The sequence below is a fragment of the Mauremys reevesii genome, linkage group 6 (genome assembly GCF_016161935.1).
Source record: "Mauremys reevesii isolate NIE-2019 linkage group 6, ASM1616193v1, whole genome shotgun sequence".
Lineage (NCBI taxonomy): Eukaryota > Metazoa > Chordata > Testudines > Geoemydidae > Mauremys > Mauremys reevesii.
In genome coordinates, this window is record NC_052628.1 from 81,902,455 (window position 1) to 81,927,140 (window position 24,686).

The following is a 24,686-nucleotide window of genomic DNA, read 5'->3' on the forward strand; positions in this document are numbered from 1 at the left end:
ACTCCAGTGATTTCCCAGGAGATTTAGATTTACACTGGGATATGTGAGATGAACATGAAGCCCATTATTTTTTTTCTGTTTACTGGGACAGTTTATTAAGGAAAGTCATTAGTCTCCGGTTATCAGCATGTATACTTGAAAAAAATCTATCTAAAGCACTATAAAAGGAATTTTGAAAATACCAAAAAGACTATACAGTATTATAGCCAAAAGAAAAAAAATGTATGGTTAAAACAAACCCATCTTCACACAATTTATACAATCCCTGTAGCACAACATGACTTTCATAGAGTTTTAGTCCAGAAGGGACCACTGGGTCATCTAGTTTGATCTCCTGTAACAACACAGACTACCAACACCACCCAACACCCACACATTAAAACCAGCAACCGAAATTAGACCAAAGTATTATAGCTTATAGGAGACTTAGACTATTATGTGCCACTGGCACAAATAGAAGGGACCAAGGTGCTAGATGCTTCTGCAATGGCAGGGAAATGATTAAGTGAGATATACTCAGCTAATGCTGACAAGTGAGCCACACTCATATGCTGGAAGGCAAATCTTTGTGAAAGTCACTGCCAATGTGACCTGGGGGAAAATTACCCCCAGCCCCACATATTACAATCAGTTACACCCTAAGCATGTGAGCAAAATGCAGCCAGCCAAGCCAAGTGCTACCTCAAAGCCCTGACCCACACTCCCAGTGTCCCATCTCCAGCCATGGCCATCCAAAAAGCCTGCCAGAATTCACTGTGTTGGGGAGAAATCTCTTCCTGACATATGTCAGTGACCAGCTGAAACCCTGAAGCATGAGCTTTAGGAACATAAGACATAAACCGTGAATGAGTCCCAGGGCTGTTGAGCGAAGCCCACTACTGCCACAAACAATCTGGTCATACCGTTGTACTCATAAATTTGTCCATCTCTCTCTCTCTCTCTCTCTCTCTCTCTCTGAAAACAAGTTAAGTTGTTTGCCCTCAAAACTCCTGCTGGGAATCATGTGGAGGGTAGGCTCCTGGTCTGTTCTGAAAAATTTCAGATTTTGGAAAAACTACTTGTTTACATTGAATGCAAAGCTTTATAAAGACCGCCTACAATTATTACTGTTTCTGTGCCATCTGAACTCTAAACGAATTGGTAGCTAGCCTTTCAAGATATATGGATAAGGTAAAATTTTTACAGCAAGGGAAGAACATTGATGGTACAGGCTTTTCAAAGATCACTGTGAGCTGTTCCTGTTATATTCTATTAGAGGATGACAAGACTAAGCATCATATTTTTTTTTAGAAATTATTTACTTAATCAATTGATGAAGGGTGTCAAAAAAAATGGATGGACTCCATCATTTTCTAACTTTTCATCAAGAGCCCATAAGGTAGATGAAAGTCTCACTGCTCAATTTTTAATGTTGAAAAATAGGTATAGTACTTTTTATTAATAATAAGAAAGCACTGTGAAGTATACAGTAGATGTGATATAGTAGTTGCAGCAGTATAACATTCTGTCCCTTTAAATTTGTTTACAGTAGTTTAGTAATGGTTCCAACTGTACAGTCTTATGTTGCTGTTCTGTCAATAGTCTCAAAGTTAAGGGCCATATCTTTCCCTTATTCTATGAACTACACTCTCATTGACTTCAATGGGAGTTCTGTGCAATTACAGAAAAAGATAATATGGCTGTTTAGTTACTGAATAAACATTGGGACTCTTGATGTAATAGGCCTAGCAATGAGTTCTTGATCAGTGGCAACACTGTGAAGCATGAGACCATACTCCCAAAATCTGCTTTAGAGGAATTATAATTTTCCATGCTGTCACTACTAGTATAAAATTCAAAATGGATATGATGATATGCTATTGCGTACTGCCTCTATAGTACTTTTATCCTTTTATTTTATACTGATAATTGATTTAAGGCTCTTTACCCTAAGGAGCTATAATTTGAAACTTGTGAGTGATCTTGACTGTGCCTACTGGATATTCCAGCAGTGGCAAAAATGGTCCATTTAGTAATCTTTAGCTAATGAGGATGTTCATTTTCCTTACTTTATAATTTAGTATTATGGACCCAATCCAATGTGGCTGACATATTGGAATGCATCAGCAAAAGAACTGGAAAAAATGTCACTCGCCTAACCCCAGGTTCTTTGTTTGGCAGGTTTTTCATTAGCTTTAATGGGAGTTGAATCAGGTCCTGAAAGTTGTTCCTACATGAAGCAGTTTGGGCAGCCATAAAATTAGTGCACTCACTTCTGCTGGTGAGAGAGAAAAGCTTTCCTGCTTATGGATAGCTCTTCTTCAGAATTGAACAGCTCTGTGCAAGAGTAGAAGCTTGTTTCTCTCATCAACAGAAGTTGGTCCAATAAAAGATACCACCTCATCCGCCTTGTATCTTTGTTTGTTAAGGAAAGTTTCTTTCTGACAAAGTAAATTCAAGTTCAAAAACAAACAGTTAATTGGAAAACTGTACTAGATAGCAATGGATAATTTAAGGTTTAACTGATTCACTTCAGATGTGCAATTATTACCCAGCAATATTATTTTACTTAGTAGTTTGTTGCCATTTAATGATAGAGCTGGATTCATGAGCCCAGTTTCTAAAGGTTTGGTCATATAAAGCCTTCTCAAAATCGCTAACTCCTGAATGGTGTAGAATCAATATTATGTGGGATTGAAGAGACAAAATTTTCTCTATGATGCTTATTTACTCTTGGACTGCAGACTTTGACAACAAGCTTACTCTGATACTGAGGAAGAAACAAGGTCTTCCCAGCAGCCAAAACCATGAGTTCAAAATGTTACGAAATAAATACTTCAGTTGGAATTGCTGGAAATACTATACCACTGCCAAATTGTATGGTGGTCTGATTAAATTGAAAAGGTTAATATTCAGTTTCCAAATTCCTCATAATCTAGCCAGTTGCTAACTATTACTCATTTTGACCTTAAATGATTGGTTTTCATAGCCATTTGTCCCGCCCTAAGACCCCTAATTTAGGAGGCAAAAAGCAAATCCATAAAAACACCCATTCAGATTTTTTTCCCCAGTGAAATGAAATTCTATTTACTGATGCAAATAACAGTACAGTTTTTTACTATGTGACTTCCCTGTTTTCCTCATCTTTGAATGCATGTCATATTGTTCAACTTCCCACATTTTTTCCTTGCCCCAAATAAAAGGTAAAATGATGCCATTACATTTGTGATGGAAGATGTTCTTTTACAGCCATCTATGAGCAATCATGTGAAGCCTATAAGCATACAGGGAACACTTCAGGCTTTTACTATATCGATTCAGATGGAAGTGGCCCCTTGGGACCGTTTCTTGTATACTGCAATATGACAGGTGAGATGATAAACTTCCTTAACTCACAGCTGGGATTGTATGCATGCTCATTATATCGAAGCAAAGTAGGAAGTTTTGTATCTCAAGAGTTTAATGTACATGTATACAGCAAAGTGAAGGTGACTCCTCTGCTCAGAATATTTGACAAAGAATTAACCAGAGAAATTAGAATAATAAGACTCAGACTGTGAAGCTAACACTGGGTTCCTGTTGTGCTCTGCATAAATGGGACATATGCCCTATTTGTGGAGGATTTCAGACTAGTTCATTTTCTGCATAGTTTTGGTTTCATGAAGTTAGATCTTACTTCTCTGCAGGAGTTTAAGAAACTGAGATATAAGTGAATTTTTGGAGGAAAATTATTGATTTTTCCCCCCTCTACCCTTATGAAAGATTGTAATTCAGAGTTGTCCTTCAATTGGTGGGACAAATACTGATATTACACCTTCTCTTTTGAATTGTGTATTATTTGAAATTGGTCTGGGTAGATCTGGTTTAACTAATTGGACTCATATAGTCTCATTTTCAAAATGTGGCCTTATTTTGTGCACCCTGTTATTTGTACCCCCAATAAGTGGATCAGTAAGGTATTTAGACATCCAATTGATCTTAATTGTGCCTACTGCTATGTGTGCCTCCAATTAACCATAGATTGTAGATGCTGAATTAGTCCAAAATCTAATATGCTTTTCATTTTTATGCTGTGTTCTTTTCATTTTAATTAGTTTTACTTATGTTTGTGGTCATTTTCTAGCAATTTTCACTTTAAAGTTTTTCCAGCACTATCCCAGTGTTGCAGTGTTAGGGTTAGAAGCATTTCAGGGTAACTTTTAATAAAAAAAAAAACCTTTATTTTGGAAACAATAGGAAAAAATAATAGAAACATTTCTTTTGGTCTCATGTTTTATAACAATATATTTTTACAAAACCTAAATTTTAAGGCAGTTTACATGGGCAACTTTATTTCTGGTAGTGTTGAAACTTTGAGTGCTTGATTTTTCAACCATACTGATATTCTTTGAATGTAGTTACACTGAGGGAAAATAAAGAGAGATTTTACTGATCTGTAATAATCTTGTTTATTTCTTGAAGGACTGATAGAAGTCTACCTCTAAGCAAAGCCACTCACTGTGGTTTTCAAAACAGTGTAGGGGGCTTTACACATATCTTCCATCAAAATAATGGAAGGTGAATGTGAAACTTCCTTTGATCTCAGTGCCGCTGGGATTTAGATAACACTCGAAATCTCAACCACTAACTCTGCCTGAAAAAACAAAGACTGTGCTTTGACTTTTTGAGAAAGTGGTCGGCCTGATATTGGTAACATACTTTGGATTAACAATTAGTGAGATCACCAGTATAACTATCTGGCCCCTAAAAAAGAGACATCAGAGAGTGCTAGCTACATTGTTAATTAATATGAGGTTGAACCAAAGAAGAAGCTCATGGAAGAAAGACTCCAGTGTCCTTAAACAGTATCAGGAGGAAACCAACTCTCCGAGGTACACCTTAGTGTCTGATTTATTCTTCCGTGTGTATCCATGAACAGCTGCTAGTGCTTCTGTTAGTTACTCTTTATTCAACACATTAAGCAAATCTCATTGATCAGTTCCTCATCTAGAGATGCAGCCTGACAGGATGAATCTACTATATTTGTCTTCTTCCCAGTTTCCTCATGACTGGTATTCCCTTTTCCCACCAGAGGCCGTGAAGGCAGATGCCCACATTTCTTGCAGTGCTGCCTTGCTATTGACATTCATGTGGCTTTATTCTTTGGCAGCTGGGAGGGAGGTTCCTTTACCCTCTCTGGTTCTTAGAGGTCAATTTCAAAATCATAAGCCTTGGGTCCAAAGAGCCAATCAAGATGACAAAACTTTTTCAGAAATATTGTTCTTTTAGTTTCGCCCCTTCTGGGGATGTAGAAGTAGATGTAACAGCTGCCTTATTTCTCTCTTATTCTTTCCATTTGCTATGAGCTGTGTAGAAAAAATAGCTCTGAACTTGCTCTCACGTTTAGCTCCCTGTTTCCCAACAGCACTAGCGTGAATCCTTTCTTCTAGCAAAACATTTACAAGTATTGGTAATAAATCTGCATATCTAGATTAATTTAAGTTCAATATTTGTTTAATAGGCATGTGGATGCTTCCCATAAGCTTTTTGCTACATGCTTATCCTCTAGGTGATTACTAGTTCTTTTTTTATTCTAAATTTCCCTTTAGTGTCAGTCATACCCAGTTTGCAAGAAATATAGGAAATAAAATACAGGGGGTACAGGTCTGCAGAGCTGTTAGAGTTAGAAGGAAAATATTGATTAAAGCCCAAGGAGAATTGAAGCCTACAAATATGTTCAAAAGTGAGCTCTTACAGAAGGTGCAGAGCCAGCAAGGACAGAGGGTGATTAACATTTCCAATGTCTACTAGAATTAAGTTGGGTATAAAGTCCCAACAGTTTGCTGAACTGCTGATTCTGAATTTGACTCAACTGACACAAATCAGATTTAAGAAGCAACCAGTTCACTCATCTTTAGTCTCAAAAAATAGTTGTAGACGTTTGGGTTAGATTATACAGACCTTAATAGGACCAGCTGAGGGCACAATCCCAGTCTGTCTCTCCCCAGTGCACAGAAGGGAATGTGCAAGCTGCATCATTCTGTAGACAGACCAGTGTGCTGCATTACCTCCAGCCCCTGTTTAAAGCAATTTACCATCCCTAGGGGAACATGAAGGAGGGAGTCTGCACTCCCTAAGCACAGGGATTGCTATTGTCCTTAACATTTTGTGGTGTGTATAAAACTTTCTCTCCTGGTCCACCTGTGCTATAGTCATTGATAGTTGGACTCTTTGTGTTCCTTGTGTTTTGTAAGTGTGGCTGAAAACTGTCTTTTTTAACTTCACAAAGCACAAGCAAACCAGAGCATTACCCTGTTGCCACAAATAGATTATAAAAGATATGATTTTATTATATCTATCTTGTAACATTAAGGTTCTTTAATTTATTTGCTGCAACTTTTACCATGTCTTTTGCAATTTCTAAGTAGAGCTCAGTCTTACAATGGTTAATGTAAGAATATTTATGAATATAAATATTCTTGAAATGTTCTTGATGTTCCCGATAAGTCACCTTTGTACAATAGAGGGGTGCAAATTGGAAGGAGTCCATATTACAGGAAAAAGCTAATAGTTCTTTTTCATCTCTAATTGCTATGATTCTTTGTTCATATGAAATCAGGTCCTGGCGCTATAAATAATGTGCAAGTAAAAAGGCTGTATTGTGCATAGTACCACTGCTCATTCCCTTTCATTGCTTCCGGCTCTCCAGTCACCCTACCTCCTTTGTGAAACTGTGCAGAGTCCTGCATAAGATACATTATAATTTATCCAAATCAGGTGTTTCGGCTACAAACCCCCTTGAATTTAGGGGATGTTGAAATTCAGATCCATGTCTAAACTCTCCTGCTCTGACACATGGTCCCTCTTTGTGCCTGAGTCCAATAATCATATTGCTTGATGTCTTTTTGTTAGTTATAACAAATTAATTTGAAGGTGTTTGGGTTCTTTCATGCCCATGTGAGAAGACAGAATTGGCACTATGGTTTGGAACCTACCTTCCTTAACCACCAAAATTACCATTCCATTCTGAGTGCTATATAGATTGTAAACTGTTTGGGGCAGAGGCTGTCTTTTTGTTTTGTGTTTGTACAGAACTTAACACAATGGTGTCCTGGTTCATGAACATCATCATCATCATGATTATTATCATTTATGTATTAATTAAATACATATTTTATTTTATTTTACTTAAGGTTTTACACTTATTCTCCCAATAGATGTCAGGAAAGAAAGACTTTTTGTGTTTTAAAAACAGCCCCAATACACATCATACATTTGTGTAGATAATACAGATGATATTTTAATTGCAGTCACACGTGTCAGAAATTATAGTTATCATTTGATTTTGGGGTGGATGGAAGCACCTGTCTTCTTCTCTGCTTCACAATAAATATAACACCTGGATTTATTCAATTTGTCCATTTTTGTTTCTGGTATTGGTTTTTTGTATAGGGCAGTGGAAAGGTGAGTTTTGGCCATTGCTATAAATTCTCTAAGACAAAATCAGTTATTCAAAAGAATAGTGTGAAATGTTGTGCAGATATTGAAAGCCTGGATATAAGTTGGTCTCCATTTATAAACAAAGTATACCTTGGAGAAATAACCATAGGAAAAGTTTATTACACTTTAGCTTAGAGTCTGTGATTTTTACTCCATTACACTTTAGCTTAGGGTCTGTGTATTGTTTGGAAAATAGATATTTGGTTCTCTTTATCTAGTCTTTCTTTGACTGGTAATTGTGCAGGACAGAGTGCACAGTACAGAAGTTTCAAAAAAGGGAACATTGATATCCTATCAAGTGTATTTAATTGCAGAACATTTTACCCAGACGTGTTCCTTTTCACATCCCCAAAAGGACAGGAAAACTCACATTAATCCCAGGCGTACCTCACTACACATTTTATTTCCATTGCTAACTTTTGCAGCTATTTTACGTTCTGCATTACCTTTTCTCTCCTTGTTTTGTAAGATACGACTTGGACAGTTATACAGCACAACAATACAGATTTAACCAGAGTCAAAAATGCTAATCGAGAGAACCCACATGCTGTGTTCTTCAAGTATACTGCCACCCTAGAACAGCTTCAGGCTACAATTAACTACGCAGAACACTGTGAACAGGAGCTTGCTTACCACTGCAAAAAGTCAAGGCTTTTAAATAAGCGAGGTAAGTAAAGCAGACAAATTTTATTATGTTTCATGATACTATAGATATTTAATTTAGCAAAGGTTATGGCAATTTGCCACTATAGTTTGTAAAATCCTTAAATATCTAGCAAACAAATCCCAAATCTATAAATTGTTGAGTGGGATTTGAACCAGAAAAAAACCAAGGTCAGTTCATAATGAGCTTCATTCAAAGCATTAACTACTTTCAAAACCAATGTCTTCCTTAAACCTACAATTTAACAGAAATTATAACAAAGCCTTTCCTGACCTGCCTCTAGGGGATTTTTAGATTTTAGTCAAAAAACAGTTAAATATTGGGCAAACATTTGGTAAAAGGAACACAATACACTGCATAAATATCAGCTGAAGTCTTTCAGATACTGTGCATCGTGTAGTGGTTGCATTTGCAAATGGCATGAGGTAAAGTATCGCAGACATTAATATGCCCGTGTCCAAAATATACAAGCACAGAAGAGACCTGAAGTAAAATGCTGAAAAGATAGGAAAAAAGTTATTTTATGAAGGAAATTACAGGCCCTTCTGATGTAGTTAAAGAAATCTTAACAAAATATCATATCTAGATTGTTGTGTTCAAGTCTTATTTTAATTCTCACCTGGTAGAGTGCAATCTATTCAGTTGATTTTAATTTTGAAAATGTATTCTAAATTTAAAAAAAAATAACTTGAAAAGAAAGATTATATTCCTTGTTCCTTTGTTGATATGTAGATGTTGTAAATCAAGCCTCAATTGTCTCCTCTGTCACAAAAATCTGTGAGAGGTGAATAGTCCACTAGAAATTCTAAGATTCATGTCACAGACCACACTTGCCATTCTCCTATCAAGGGATTTAGTGGTGCTACAGCAGAAAACTGGTCATTCCTCCGTGCCCTGTGAGCTCTACTTCTCTTAGCAGAATGGCTGTCAAGAGCTAAGCAGACATTAGCTCTCCTCTCTGCATCCTACCCTCCCTTCAGAGAGGTTATGGAATGCAATGAATTTCTGCAGAGAGTAGTATTAACTCTCATGAGAATTGCTGTTCAGAAATCTACCAGGCTTACAGGTGAGCCTACTGCATAAAGTGTTGCTTCCCTGACACTACCTCTCCCTCCCTCCCAAACTCCTTTCTGACATACAGAGCCCCAACTCCATGGTATACAAGCATCTGACTCACAATATGTTTTATATGAATACTACTACAGTAATCACCAGGGATTACAGTACAAAGAAGTTACATATCTTAACTCAGAATCTCTTCTTGACCAAATGGCCAAACATTGATATCAAAGTACCCAAAAGGTGCCCCTCTCTTCACACATATGTATAATTCCCACTGACTTCAGGGGGAATAAATCATATTGAAGGATTGAATGCAGGATCATGCCCAATTAGATTTCCCAAATGTCTGACTTAAATTTCAGTTAGGATTTCTAGGATTAATACAATCATTTCAGAACTGACAATTTTAAAGCAACTGTGAGAGATGAAAGTGTTTGCTAGACACATTTGCTGAGCAAAAATGCAAGACTGTAAGACAGGTACAGAAAGGAAAAAGAACAGTCCCGCTGCGACTCTAGGATTCTATACATTAGTATTCAGAGTTGGTGAGGGTTACATATATATGTTTGATCAGCAAGTTAATGCAGTGAAAACATTTTGTTGTATTAGACCCTGTCTCATTTTAAATCTTTTCAGGCTAGAAGTAGTAAAACTCAGCGAGAAAGTGTTTTGCAGAATTTGTAGGGCTTTTTAAGATCAGTTGTAACAGTGCTAACAAGAGCAATATCAGATAAAGTTTCCCATGTTTCTACACAATGCACTTTCACTCTGTTTTGGAAAGGACATTTCTACAGGTGAGAAGGTAGATCAGCCTCCAAGCCCATTCAGTCTTTGATTTCTGTGCTGAGACTACTAATAAAAGTACCGGTTGTCATAGTTGTTTTTTGTGATGTAGACACTAGGGATGAACTAACAGCTTCCATAAAAATGAGCATCAATTTGTACTTCACCCTTCCTTGAAACCAACCCAAACCCAAATTTTTATTATTTTTTTAAGGGTTATTTTAACTTTTCCTCCCCTCACTTCTGCATTCATGGAGCAGACTGTTTTTATTTCTGATCTCCTGGGAAACAGAAAGTAACAGAAATATAGTGAGGAGGCCTGTTGTCTTGGGCCCAGATCTTCATATCTGCCTGACCTGAACTCAGAGAAGTGTGGGGAAGGTGAATCTAACTCACAAGCCCCCTGTGTAACTCAGGGATTGTCAGCATATAAATTGCTCCAACTATGTACTCTCTAGCAGAAGGCAAACAGATGGTGGGCTGAGGACTTACCTCTAGACCTATACATTCTAGTTTTGTAGACACACAAGATTTGGATAAATCAAATAAGCATACCAACTTTGACATGCTTATCTTAAATAAACTCTGCATCTTTTGAGTTGTGCACATTACTAGTGATAAAGAATTAGAATTAGTGACCATAAAGAATTAGAAATGAGACCATGACCAGGGCAGTGCCAGCTACTTTCCGGCAGGGAGAGGGCTGAAGTGGGCTTCAGCTTCTGTCCCCTGTGGTCCTGCCCCTTGGCAGGTCAGAGTCTGGAAGTCAGAGCTGGGCAGTGCATGGTGCCAGCTGCTTGCAGGCAGTAAAAGCCACCAAGGTGGGGGGACTGGTTCTGGAGCTGGCAGAGCCCTTGGGGAGCCACAATTGCGGGGAACAGGGCCCAAGAGCCCAGGTTGCAATGGGTCAGTCAGGCCATTGTGGGGAGCCCTAGGTCCTCCGCCTGCCCTGGGCAGTGCGCCTCGGTGGGCAGAGACATGGGTCAGAGGCTGTTCTATGACACCTCCGTCCCCCGCCCAGGTTTACTCCTGTGCTGCTACTGGAGCTGGGTGCCTGGCCAACAGCTGCTGCTCTCTTCACTCTGCCTTCAGAGCTGGACATACAGAGAGTGGCAGCTGCTACCAGAGGGTTATGCAGCATGCCAGGGAAGGGGTGAAAGCAAACCAGCACTGCCCCTGTTGTTGACTTTAGAACTCCAACAAAGTTCAGGCATGTTCACAGTTTTGTGCAGACTATTACAGATATAGGGGAGAGCAACAAAATTTATGTTTAGATCCAGGATCAGATTTCAAAACCTACAAGTTCAGAGGACTTTGGATTCTATGGTTTTGTTTAGATACTAAATGAAGACTGTCTACTAATTTCATATGTCACCAACCTGCTGCCAAGTGTTGGCATGTCTCTAAAGATACTATCAGCCAGGATTTCCACTCCTGAATGTTAACTCTCTAGTGCAAGACAGGCAGAACTCCCCAAACTCTTGAAGAGTATGGTCCCTAAAGACTGTGGTAGCAGGATGGAGCACAAGTCAGCCACCACAATGGTATGTGATCATCCTGCTCTGACTAACCACTGTCTTTTGAAACTTCCACTGAGTTTCTTGTTGGCTATAGTCGCCATAGAGGGATAGTTCAGTTATTTGAGCATTGGCTCAAGTTCAATCCTTGAGGGGGCCATCTTGGGATCTGGGGCAAAAATCTGTCTGGGGATTGGCCCTGCTTTGAGCAGGGGGTTGAACTAGATGACCTCCTGAGATCTATTGCAACTTTGATATTCTGTGATTTCTCAAGAAGCTTCTTGTAGGAATTGTGTTTGCTCCGTTTGGCTTTTTATTCCCAGGATTCTTATCCACAGAGGACTCCTCTGTTGTCACGTATATTTCCACTGCAGAACAGCACAAAGATAATGACTCTTGTGGGAGGATCATACATTCCCCAAGTAGAATATATGTTGAGAAGCGAAGAAGAATACTGTAGCAAACTGAAAATACAGGGTGAGTTTTAGGGAGGCAAAATTAATCAACATGATTGCAATTTTAGCATGTATCTTCTCAAATTAGCTATTTTATTGCACTCTGAATATGATTTTGCAAGATCTTCTTTATCAAACATTGTCCTATTTAAGATCACAACTGTTCATTCCCTGATTGAATGCATTTTGTATGTGCATTTCCTTGGATCATTAGAATTACCAAATAAAAGAATCCAGTCACATATAGCTAACTACTATATCATTCTTGACATTTAAACAAAATCCAAATAACATCGTGCAGAAAAATATAGCATGTTCTCTTTCATTGAACAATATGAACACAATACAATATAAGGCTTTGAAATTCAAATAAGTACATTATCAAATTGTCCACATAATTTTATCCCTCTCACTACTGTGATCTGTAATCTCCACTGGGCATGTCTGACAAGTGCAGCATTTGATGAAAGTTATGTGAAATAATTTTGGGACATGTAGTATAAAAAGTAATTTTTATTGGAATAATTCTTAGGAATGTATTCCACTCAGTCTTCACTATGTAGAGCATATAAATGATTCCAATGAAGAATTGCTATGCTAATAATTCTGTGTGTTCATTTTGAAGAAGCTGCATCAAATCCTTCCCCCCACCACCACCACTTTGATTAACAATATTCACTGCCAGAGCAAAGCAAGCTAATCATTATGATCCTTTAGTAGCTATACTGCTCTCATGCTTATATGCAAACAAATGTGTCAGGATTGCTTTTAAAAACAGTCCAGTGTCCCCAGTTAAAGAGAAGGAATATTCACTCAGAACTATAGGACCAGAGTTTCTGAGCTGTTGAAACAGGGGAAATATCCTGGTTTTATATATGTATGCTTTGTTGTGTTTATTTTTTAAAGTGCTGAATAATTTATAAACCTTCTCTAGCTTTCCTTCCCTGTGTGATGGGCTGCAAACACAAACACTGATGCTAGACATTGACGCCACTGAGCATGTCTGATTTTTCTAGGAACTGTTCTCACTGTTTTTTAGGCCTGCTGGGCTAGCAGTTGTGTGGTAATGAATTCAGTCAATATATTTAGGAGCTGAGAGATTGTAAGCATAACAGAGGTCTTATCTAACAGTGAGTTGTAATAAGCCATGGCAGTTGCAAGTAAGGTTGAAGCTGGGTTAAGTGCAAGCCTCTTGGTGTGGGCCCACTGCTGAAAACTTGAGAGCTTCAACAACGCACAAACTGAGTGCCTCTGTGAGGCACCATACCATTTGACAGCACTCTTTTCCTCTCATGCCCTGACTTTGCATTCATTTAATCTTTCACCTTTCTTCACTCTCATTTAAGATGGATTACCTTCATGCTTCATATCCGTTAGCAATTACCTTTTTCTGTATATTTTGTGTTTTTACTGCTCTGGTTACTTGGCATCATCTTGAAATTTAATGTGCAGAACTGCAGAATTAAGAAGACATCCAGCTCTATCATTTTACTATAATCAACGCTGAATGGATGCATTGCACAGAGATATAGTAGGCTCTGAGAAACTTTGCTCTTAGTTACTGGATACATCAACTGGGTTATGTAGTACAACCATTAACATGATTTCTACAGTCTCAGACTACATAAATTCTGCAGCTGTTGTGCGTGATCTAACTCATGACTACTGACATTTCTGATTCTCACCACACAGTAGTACTAAGCCAGATGCTTAATATGCAGCAAAGGTGTGTTTAGTATTCTCAGTGATGATATGAATCCATTTATAATGTGTTTTACTCTTCTCATTTCCTCACTGGTATTTCCATGATCTCAAATTGATCTTTGCCTCAGAGTATAAATTAACTTGATTTTTAGGGTGATGGCATCTCTTTTTTCATGTGCTATTTTAAAAGAAAGTACATAACTGGACTGCTTAAGATAAATGATTCTAATATCATGCCTGACTGAGCAAGGACTACCAGATCTCTTTTCCACTAATATAAGCAAAAAGCTGTGACTATAATTTAATCTCTGATAATAAAATATTAAAATGAATAATTGGTTAGCATTTTTAAATAAATTTGGTCATTTTTAATTTTTTTTTCCATAATGCTTGGAAATTTGTTTGGGTGAGGGAAATTGGGAGGAGCAGGAACATAAGAACATAAAACATAAGAACGGCCGTACCGGGTCAGACCAAAGGTCCATCTAGCCCAGTATCTGTCTACCGACAGTGGCCAATGCCAAGTTCCCCAGAAGGAGTGAACCTAACAGGTAATGATCAAGTGATCTCTCTCCTGCCATCCATCTCCATCCTCTGACAAACAGAGGCTAGGGACACCATTACAAGGCTAGGGACACCATTCCATGAACTGGGATCAGATATTAATTTTCCTCTAACCTGTCTTTTAGATGGGATTCCATTGAGCTGGTGGATTGGAAGAACCAATGAAACACAAACTTACTGGGGAGGATCCTTGCCTGATGTTCAGAAATGTGCTTGTGGATTAGAGGGGAGCTGCATTGATTCCCAGCATTACTGCAACTGCGATGCTGACAGAAATGAATGGTGATTTTTGTATTGTTTGCTTGTGCTCAATTCTTTGCTGTTGAAAAACAAACTAAAAAATTATATAGGGTTTAGCAGCTATGGACAAGCAGTGCTATTAGGAACAAAAACCCACAAACCAGTAAGCTTTGCTGCTACCCCCAGTTCAAAATATGATTTCTCACCATCATTAGCTAAATTAAGGGGTTAATATATAATATTTTGCTGTGATTTCTTGTATTTAGTTTCTTTTTGAGGATGATATGTTTCTATATTTAGACTGTCCAATTTTCAGTAAATTGCTTGTTTTGCCAGTGGTTAAAGGCTTACATTTGGTATGTATTTCAGTTATTAAAATATTGAAGCTAATTGGATTTAAACTATGTATTAGTTGAGCAAAGCATTCATTTCTCATATTTAAGATTTTTTTATTACCCTTTTTTCTATGCCTTTGAGTTTACCAGTGTTCTTTAATAGACTCCACTAGATTCTTTATCTAAGAATTTAGAGGGTAAAATCCTGGCCTCATTGCAGTCAATAGGAATTTTGCAATTGACTTCAGCAGAGCAGGGATTTCAGAGTTCTGACTAGCTTGGCAGTTTACAGCTGAACTCTACTGGTATTTCAGTTTGCAAAACTCAGATCCTCATCTAAACTCTGTATTCATGTTGCATCATTTATCACCAGTTCAAATACTGTACAAATTAGATATGAGCTGAAGCCATGAAGCTAGATCTGAACCAGAGTTAAGACTTCTCCAAAGTTTGCGGTAGGGGGTTGGATTCAGTGTTCTGTTTCAGTAACAACTCTAGTCCATTTCAGTTAGTTATTGACAGAAGTTAGGACAATTTAACTCAAAGAAAATCTATTAATGGAACTTCTTAATTATGTTTAATCTATACAAAACACATGTATCTAGCAGGCAATGCATTGACACAGATTTGTGTTATAGTTATGCTTGTGTCAGTAGTGTGTGAATATTTACAGTTTTGCTGAAGTCTTCATACTTTTCACACAGTTGGGAGTCTATAGTGGATCATGATGTTTCATTCTTACACAGTATGGCCAAGCAACCAGTGGGTCCTACTCAATTCAGTGACAGCTGTTTGTTACCCAGCATATTTTAAAATGAAGCCACTTATTTAGATATCTAAATTTGGATTTAGGAGCTTAACTTTAGGCACTCAATTTTGAAAATTTTGGCCTAAACATATTATTGCTAAGGCCTTTTGTTTTACAGCATTTTTAAAGTTATATAGAACAAGATTTTAAAAAATTACTAGTGAATTTGAGGTCTTCAATTTTTGGTTCCCAAACTGATACATCTTAAAGAGGCCTGATTTTCAGAAGTTCCACACTCTGAGATTCTGGCCCGTTGATGATGTCTGAAGTCAAGCAGCTAAAATCTGAGGAACCCAAAATCACTAGTCACTTCTGAATATTTGGCCAATATGTTCATGTTAGGAAGGGAAATACAGTAAAGAAAATTTGAAAAGGCATCAATTTTGTGGAGTACTATGAATGAGGTATGGTAAATGTTCTGAACTTAGAAGTCCTATCTTGCTCCAAAACAGTGGGAAGTTCCCCCCGGGGTGCCACCTGGAACTGGGGTACCACTGAGCCCTCTGACCCATCAGCCTGGGCTCTCTTTCACGCTGTACTGTGTCACAAGCTGCAAAGCCCTCCAGCCTGCACTTTCACCAGCATTCACCCAGGCAGTGACCTAAGTTACCTGTAAGCTGCGCAGCTGCGCAGCAGCCTATTTAGCACCGCGCAGGTGCTTAGGGAACTGCCCGGGGACCTGCCACGGCAGGGGGAAGGGTGCCCCTAGCCTGGCCCCCAACCTGCCATGAGAGGGGCGCCCATCCCTTGGCCCCCACTTACCCTGTGGCCCGGACCCAGCCGTGGCCAGATTGGGTCCGGTGTGGCCCCAGTAAACCCATATACTGGCCAGATTTAACCAGGTCATGTGGTACTGCTCTGGCATCCTGGGCTGGGAAGCTGGTGTTACAGAGCCTGTGTGTAACTGCAGCTGGGTGTGTCTCTCTAATTTTTGTGTCTCTCTCTCTAATTAATGTTCCGTCTATTTTTCCCATGGGCAGAATGAATTTTGTTATGTGCTCCAGTATGGAGGCGATGTGTGACACATCACCTTCATATTGGTGCACATAACAAAATTCATGTGGTGGGAGTGGGACCGAGGGGTTCTTGTGGCAATGGGCTCAGGGCTGGGACAGAAGGTTGGGGTGTATAAGGAGGTGAGGGCTCTGACCGCAGTGCAGGCTCTGGAGTGGGACCGGGGATGAGGGGCTCAGGGCTAAGTGCAGGGGTTGAGGGCTCTGGCTGGGGGTGCGGGCTCTGGGATGATGGGTTAGGGATGCAGGAGGGTGCTCCAGGGCTACTGCAGGAGAGAGGACTCCTCCCAGTGTTCTCTCCCCGCAACAGCATCTGGGCTGGGGGGGAGAGGCACCTGTCCCCACTGCGGGAGCTCTGGGGCTGGGGCTGCAGGATAGGTGCCCCTCCCCCAGCCCCAGAAGGTCTGGGATGGGGGAGGGCCACCCGGGCCACGCTACGCTGGCCACACCTGGGCCCAATCCAGCCATGGCTGGGTCTGGGCCATTCCGACTGCAGCAGGTTCGGCTCCAGGGTGAGTTGAGGCTGAAGGAGGGGCGCCCCTCCCATGGCAGGTTGGAGGCCAGACTAGTTGGGAGTTTGGGGAGGGGAACCCTTCCTCCTGATGTGGCAGGTCCCCAGGCAGGTTCCCTAAGTGCCTGCATGGCGCTACGTAGACTGCTGCGTGGCCGCACAGCTTACAGGTAACTTGGGTTCGCTGCCTGGGTGAATGCTGGTGAAAGTGCAGGCTGGAGGGCTTTGCACTCCGGTCAAAGCTCACTAGTTTAGATTAAGAAAACAAGTTTATTAACTACAAAAGATAGATTTTAAGTGATCAGAAATGAGCAAACAGATCAAATCAGATTACCTAGCAAATAAACAAAAAACACAAACTAAGCTTAATATACTAAATAGATTGGGTGTGAATAGCAGAGTCTCATCCTAACTGATGGTACAGAGAGACTTGTAGATTCATAAGGCACAAACTACAATTGCTTTGCATCTTGGAATCCCCAGGTGTTTCGTACACAGGCTAGAAATCCCTTTAGCCTGGGTCCAGAACTTCTGCCAGTTCAGAACTTGTTCCTTAGGTTCTCTTGTGAGGGAGTGAAGAACCACACATGATGTCACTCCCTGCCTTATATAGCTTTAGCACATGGCGGGAACACTATGTTTCAAAACTCAGTTCCCAGACCAGTCTGTGGAAAAATACTGACATCCCAAGATGGAGTCCAGCATCATGTGGCCTGGTCACATGTCCTTGTAGAGTCATAGTAACCATTACTTACAGCCTGTCTGGAGTGTTCTCAGGAAGGCTTACCATGTGGGGGATGAGCTTCTCCTAATGCCTATTACTTTTTCTAATTGGCCATTGCCTGAATATTGCCCACCCACTATCTAGACTGAAAGCATCTTGTCTAGTGGGTGTTACCCAGGTGTAACTACATTTGAAGTACAGATAAATAGTCAATATGCATAACTTTAGATACAAAAATGATACATGCATACAAATAGGATAATCCTATTCTGCAAATCATAACTTTTACAATGACACCTCACATGACTTACCTTGCGTAAAATACATTATAATTATGCTATAATCATATCATAATATCACTTTGAAGAATATGGGGTGCAGTGTCTCAGAGAGTACCATGAAAATGAGGAGCATGGGTGTGGTTCCTTCTGGCACTGGGATAGAGAATGAGAGGCAGAGAGAAGGTGGCTATCCTTGCTGTATAAAATAGGAATCTGTGGATCCCATTGTCTTCAAAATAGGCACTCAACCTTCCTTCAAATGAACAGCTAGTGGGCTAGGGTTGGGAATTTTGATACTCCAAAGAGGGAGAGCTGGTTAGGAATGCTGGCAGATGCAGAAATGAAAACACAACAAAGGGTTAGTCACAACCGGGTACAGTTTCCATAGATTTACAAATGTACTTAGAAACACAAAGAATGTGCATCTTCAGTGCATTCCTCACATGGTAATATCTGCCTATTTTCTTTCTATTACAGAGCTTAAACAAATGTTCAGAATTTCCCTATTACTGTACCATACAAAAATATATAGAGCTTATGTTCCCCAGCTGCCAAATAAACATAAATAAGTAAACACGTTTTGAGAGAGGATTTTGAATAGTTTCTAATATGTGCAATATATTCTTGCTCACTTTGGGCATACACCATTTAATCCCTGCTCACATTCATATATCCCTGTCATATGTGCTTTATACAGCTGTATAAAAGAGACAAGACAAAATAGATACAGACTGGGAACGTGTATGTGTCCATTTTAACCACTGAGTATAATTTGCATAAGTATATTAAAATAGTTTATTGACAATTTATTAAAATGTGCATTATGTTTCTGCATCTTTTTCCTACAATACAATGTTTGCATTTTCACTTGTTCTGGAGCAATACATTATAAAAAAATGTACCCATGCCTCTCTTTGGGCACAGAGAGGCATGGGTATTTCAGAAATAGTTCAGTCCTGCTCTGTTACAAAGGCAGGATCTAGGGATCTGTCAAGAACCCAAAATTGAATCACCCCAAGTTAGTGTATGTGTCTGAAAATCTCAGCTTTAGGAGGGGACACTGTGGCATTGTAGATTAGGCATGACCACAGCAGTAAACACACCTGGCTTCCAATCTTGGTTCTTTTTGTGTGTCATTGAGCAAGTCAAAACCTCTGAATCTGTTTAGAATGCATTGGTGACCTTCCAGAAAACACCATCCTAGCCACCATGGATGTAGAGGCTCTCTACACAAACATCCCACACACTGATGGAATACAAACTGTCAGAAACAGTATCCCTGATGATGCCACAGCATAACTGGTTGCTGAGCTCTGTGCCTTTATCCTCACACACCACTATTTCAAATTTGATGACAATATATATCTCCAGATCAGTGGCACCGCTATGGGCACCCGCATGGCCCCACAATATGCCAACATTTTTATGGCTGACCTGGAACAACGCTTCCTCAGCTGTCATCCACTCACACCCCTTCTCTACCTGCACTACATTGATGACATCTTCATCATCTGGACCCGTGGGAAGGAGACTCGGGAAAAATTCCACCACGATTTCAACAGCTTCCACCCCACCATCAACCTCAGCCTGGACCAATCTACACGGGAGGTCCACTTCTTAGACACCACGGTGCAAATAAGTGATGGTCACATTAACACCACCCTATACCGAAAACCTACCGATCGCTATGCCTACCTTCATGCCTCCAGCTTCCATCCCAGGCACACTACACGATCCATTGTCTACAGCCAAGCACTGAGGTACAACCGTATCTGCTCTAACCCCTCAGACAGAGACCAACACCTACAAAATCTCCATCAAGCATTCTCAAAACTACAATACCCACATGAGTAAATAAGGAAACAGATCAACAGAGCCAGACGTGTACCCAGAAGCCTCCTACTGCAAGACAAACCCAAGAAAGAAACCAACAGGACTCCACTGGCCATCACATACAGTCCCCAGCTAAAACCCTTCCAACGCATCATTAGGGCTCTACAACCCATCCTGGACAATGATCCCACACTTTCACAGGCCTTGGGTGGCAGGCCAGTCCTCGCCCACAGACAACCTGCCAACCTGAAGCATATTCTCACCAGTAACTGCACACTGCACCATAGTAACTCTAACTCAGGAATCAATCCATGCAACAAACCTCGATGCCAACTCTGCCCACATATCTACACCAGCGACACCATCACAGGACCTAACCAGATCAGCCACACCATCACCAGTTCATTTACCTGCACGTCCACCAATGTAATATACGCCATCATATGCCAGCAATGCCCCTCTGCTATGTACATCGGCCAAACTGGACAGTCTCTACAGAAAAGGATAAATGGACACAAATCAGACATTAGGAATGCCAATATACAAAAACCTGTAGGAGAACACTTCAACCTCCCTAGCCACACCATAGCAGATCTTAAGGTGGCCATCCTGCAGCAAAAAACTTCAGGACCAGACTTCAAAGAGAAACTGCTGAGCTTCAGTTCATCTGCAAATTTGACATCATCAGCTCAGGATTAAACAAAGACTGTGAATGGCTTGCCAACTACAAAACCAGTTTCTCCTCCCTTGGTTTTCACACCTCAGCTGCTAGAAGAGGGCCTCATCCTCCCTGATTGAACTAACCTCATTATCTCTAGCCTGCCTCTTGCTTGCTTATATATACCTGCCCCTGGAGATTTCCACTACATGCATCCGAAGAAGTGGGTATTCACCCATGAAAGCTCATGCTCCAAAACGTCTGTTAGTCTATAAGGTGCCACAAGACTCTTTGCTACTTGAATCTCTTTACACATCCATAGCATAGAGATAACTGTATTTATTTATCCCACAGGTAAATAGTGTTTGTAAAGTTCTATGTAAGTATCAAGTATTATGAAGTTCACTCACTGGGATGGGTAGATTGAGGACTCAAGACCACTTTATTCCCAGCCTTGCGTTTAGGCCACTGTAGCACATGGCTTGAGGGGAAACAACAACTTTTCCTGAGTGAATTTTTGCAGTTCTACTCAAAAATTGAACTACTTCTCCTGGCCAAAAAAGCATGCAAAAGATGTTTTTGTAGTTTTCATGCTTCAAAGCAAAAAAGGTTTAGTCTGCTGATATTGCTCAAATGGTTGCACTTTTAGAGTGCAAAATAATGCCGAGCAATTTGGCAGAAGAATTTGTATGAATTTTTTTTTGGGGGGGGAGAGGGGGAGTGGAAAAATTCATCAGTTTCACTCAGTTCTACAAGCAAACCCTTTTCCACTCCCTTCCAGTGCAAGTCCATAGAACTCTAGGAGAGATGGGTAGCTAAAAGCTTATCACATCCCCAGAGAGATATGTTGGGAAGTGTATCTAGCACTTTCACACAGCTCAGGATAATAGCAAAGAGTGTTTCACAAGGCATTCCCTTGCTCCTACCTGTGGATGCTGTGGTTGTTTCCGATTCCCATCTCTGTGTCAGTTAAGGTAGGATGTAGCCTTAAACTATTTATCAGAATAAATATGTTATCAGTGAATTAGAAATGGATCAAAGGGTTGAATTTTCCAAAGAGGTCCTTGGTGATCTAACTGCTCCCATCGACTTCAATGGGAACAAAGTTAGGCCAGTACTGAATACTTATGAAACCCAAATGTCCAGTCCTGCTCCTATCTAAATTAATTGATTAATAGCTTAGCTATGTTGTTAATAGCCTACCTAAGGTTAAAAGATCTTCTGATTATCAGTCCTGTGCTCAAACTACTAGACCACCCTGTCTCCCTATCTGAATAATTTAAGCAATATATATTGGTCATTTCTGTACTCTACATGCTTAGTTCTGTTTTGATTTTTGTGTCCTTTTGTGGTTTGTTGTCTTTTCAGTGTTCCTTTTTAACTTCATAAAATTAAATAGAAGAGAATGTCAAAATGATTAAAAATTACACTCTCAAAGTATCTTAATTTTTTCACAATTAGAGAACAAGCCATCTTAGATACACTGCTTTCTTTATGAGGCAAAATTACTGACACATGAAAATGCACACTAGGTTTAGAAATGAAGCTAAGTACCTAATTATGCTGAAAATAAAATTTCATGCTTATGAAGATGATGACAACCCTAAACCTACACACTTGATTCTGTGATCTCACTTAGGCCTGAAATAGATTTAAATACTCTTACTGACCATGAGGTCAATATGGAAGTATTTGTAAGTATGCTCCCATTTATTCACACAATCGCCCATCTTACCTGAACAGTACAGCTATAACTTTTGAAAATTTATTCCTAAATGTATTTCTTTTTTTAGTTCAATGAGTCCATTAAAAGGACAATATAATTCTCTTATGTGACTGTTAATCAGAAACATTTAGGAGATGTTTGTTTTCTATTTTCATTTTTCAGGACTAATGATACTGGATTCCTCTCTTATAAAGAGCATCTACCAGTAACTGAAATTGTTGTCACGGATACAGACCGACCAAATTCTGAAGCAGCTTACAAGCTTGGGCCTTTGCTTTGTCGGGGTGATAGTAAGTAACAACAACAGAGACTTTCAAGCTACAAATAATTCACTAGTTTTACACACTTAGGGTACATCTACACTACCCGCCGGGTCGGTGGGTAGCGATTGATCTATCGGGGATCGATTTATCATGTGTAGTGTAGACGCGATAAATCAATCCCCGATCACTCTCCTGTCGACTGCTGAACTCCAGCTCAGCGAGAGGCGGAAGCAAAGTTGACAGGCAAGCCGCGGCATGCCACGAGGATGCAAAGTAAGTAATTTTAATTCTATCTAAGATACATCGATTTCAGCTACAGTATTCTCCTAGCTGAAGTTGCGTACCTTAGCTCAATTTCCCTCCCCCACACCCCAGTGTAGACCAGGCCTTAGTGTTCAACTGTCTACAATGTATTTTAAGATCAACCAACTGTTAATGGCTATTTCAATAGGAAATGAGGGAGAGAGTGACAGGATCTTCAAGCAGAGGTGTGCAAATAACAGATTTTTCAGTTTGCTGACAGTTCTGAAAATGTAAATAAAAAATAATTTTATATCTACATGCAAATACCATTATTTCAAATTTTTGGAGAATCAAAAAGTAAAAATAACCCAAAACCGTTTCAGATTCAATGAAATGTTTGATTTTGACTTTGAAAGTCTTTTTCATGTTTTTGCAATTTTTGAAATTAAAAAGGAAATTTTGAAATGAAAAATAATTTCAACCTGAAATATTGAATTTTTTCATTTACTATGTGTCAAAACTAAATGTTTCAAATTATTTAAAAAATGTTTCTTTTTCAAATAAACAAGTTGGTGAAATAGACATGACCTTACAAAATGTTTTGGTGTTGCCAAATCTGCATTTTTTCACTTCAAAAATATTTCAGCTGAAAAATTTCACCTGGCTCTATCTTCAAGGAAACAGAATGCATTTACAATTAGGTATTATACATATGAGGAGGTAGACCAGAGGTAATGATGGATCTAGTTTGAATAGTTTTCATGAAGACATTGTGACTCATGATTTTTGTGTTATGTAGTTCCATTTTTGGTTAAAGCGTGACTGTGCAGAGATGATTAAGATATGCTACAGCGTCTTGGGAGAAATACACCCCTTACTGGATGTGCAGGCCACTAATTTACGCCACTCCTTTTATCTGGTGTCTTCATATCATATTTTATAGGACCTGAGATACTCTGAGTACTTAGCTAAAATGGGTACTGGTGTGGCTGAGAAAATTGTGCTAAGGGATATTATGTTCCAAATTAGTACTACCAGGTCCTGCACCAGGGTAGGATCACTAGTCAGTGAAATCATTCTGCCTTGATAATATTAAAGAGAATGAATCAAAGATTACTCTTCAACAATTGATTTCCTGGGAAAAAATGAACAGCTGTGACCTATAAGAATATTATTTCCACTGACCATGCTATGACTAGGACATAGTTTCACCTTATGCTTGAACACAATTTTCCATATTTTATAGTGTGTTAAATTTGAAATCAGATAACACTGACAAAATAAGGCCAAAGGGAACACAAATTAATGAAAATGCTTTTGTAAAACACAAACAGCACATCTTTTAAAGTAAAAAAAAAATTAAAAAGTAGTTCTAATATTTTTCCACTAAAGAATAATGCAGAGTATCAGTAAAATATTTGGTACTATGCAATGGCAAACATCCATGGCACTCTAATTGTAAGCATGGTAGTAACATTTATTTTGTTCTGCGCCTCTGGGCAGGAGAACACAAATAAGATCTCATAGCAAATACCCATTTTTCAGAAGTGCTGTTGAACAAGGAAAAATAGATATTCTTGGACTCATATTTGTGGTTTGAGTGCTCACCAGAGATTATTGCTTCTTTCTGTTTCTGCCACTGTCAAACACTAAATTATAAGATTGTTCTTCAAAGGGGATATCCTCTTGTTTACCTATATCCTTTATTCTTTTTTAACAGACAGAAATTTGTAGCATCATAATTGCTCACTGGCAAACTCTTCAGAAGGTGCTGAGGGAAGATGTTTACTTCCATTCCTGACATACATACACTATGGTCTATTCAAAGGCTGGAAGGTTGTGAA

The 24,686-nt window shown here is 39.4% G+C and overlaps 1 protein-coding gene across 2 annotated transcripts in view; it reads left to right on the forward strand.

Annotated features, from left to right (window-relative positions):
• CNTNAP4 (contactin associated protein family member 4) overlaps positions 1–24,686 on the forward strand; it is a 444,291-nt gene that overhangs the window by 375,074 nt on the left and 44,531 nt on the right. For both annotated transcript variants that reach the window (XM_039545275.1, XM_039545276.1), the window contains 4 exons: positions 3,229–3,348; positions 7,928–8,125; positions 14,333–14,489; positions 22,499–22,626. In XM_039545275.1, coding sequence (XP_039401209.1) covers positions 3,229–3,348; positions 7,928–8,125; positions 14,333–14,489; positions 22,499–22,626 — 603 coding nt within the window. The remainder of the gene's footprint in view (positions 1–3,228; positions 3,349–7,927; positions 8,126–14,332; positions 14,490–22,498; positions 22,627–24,686) is intronic.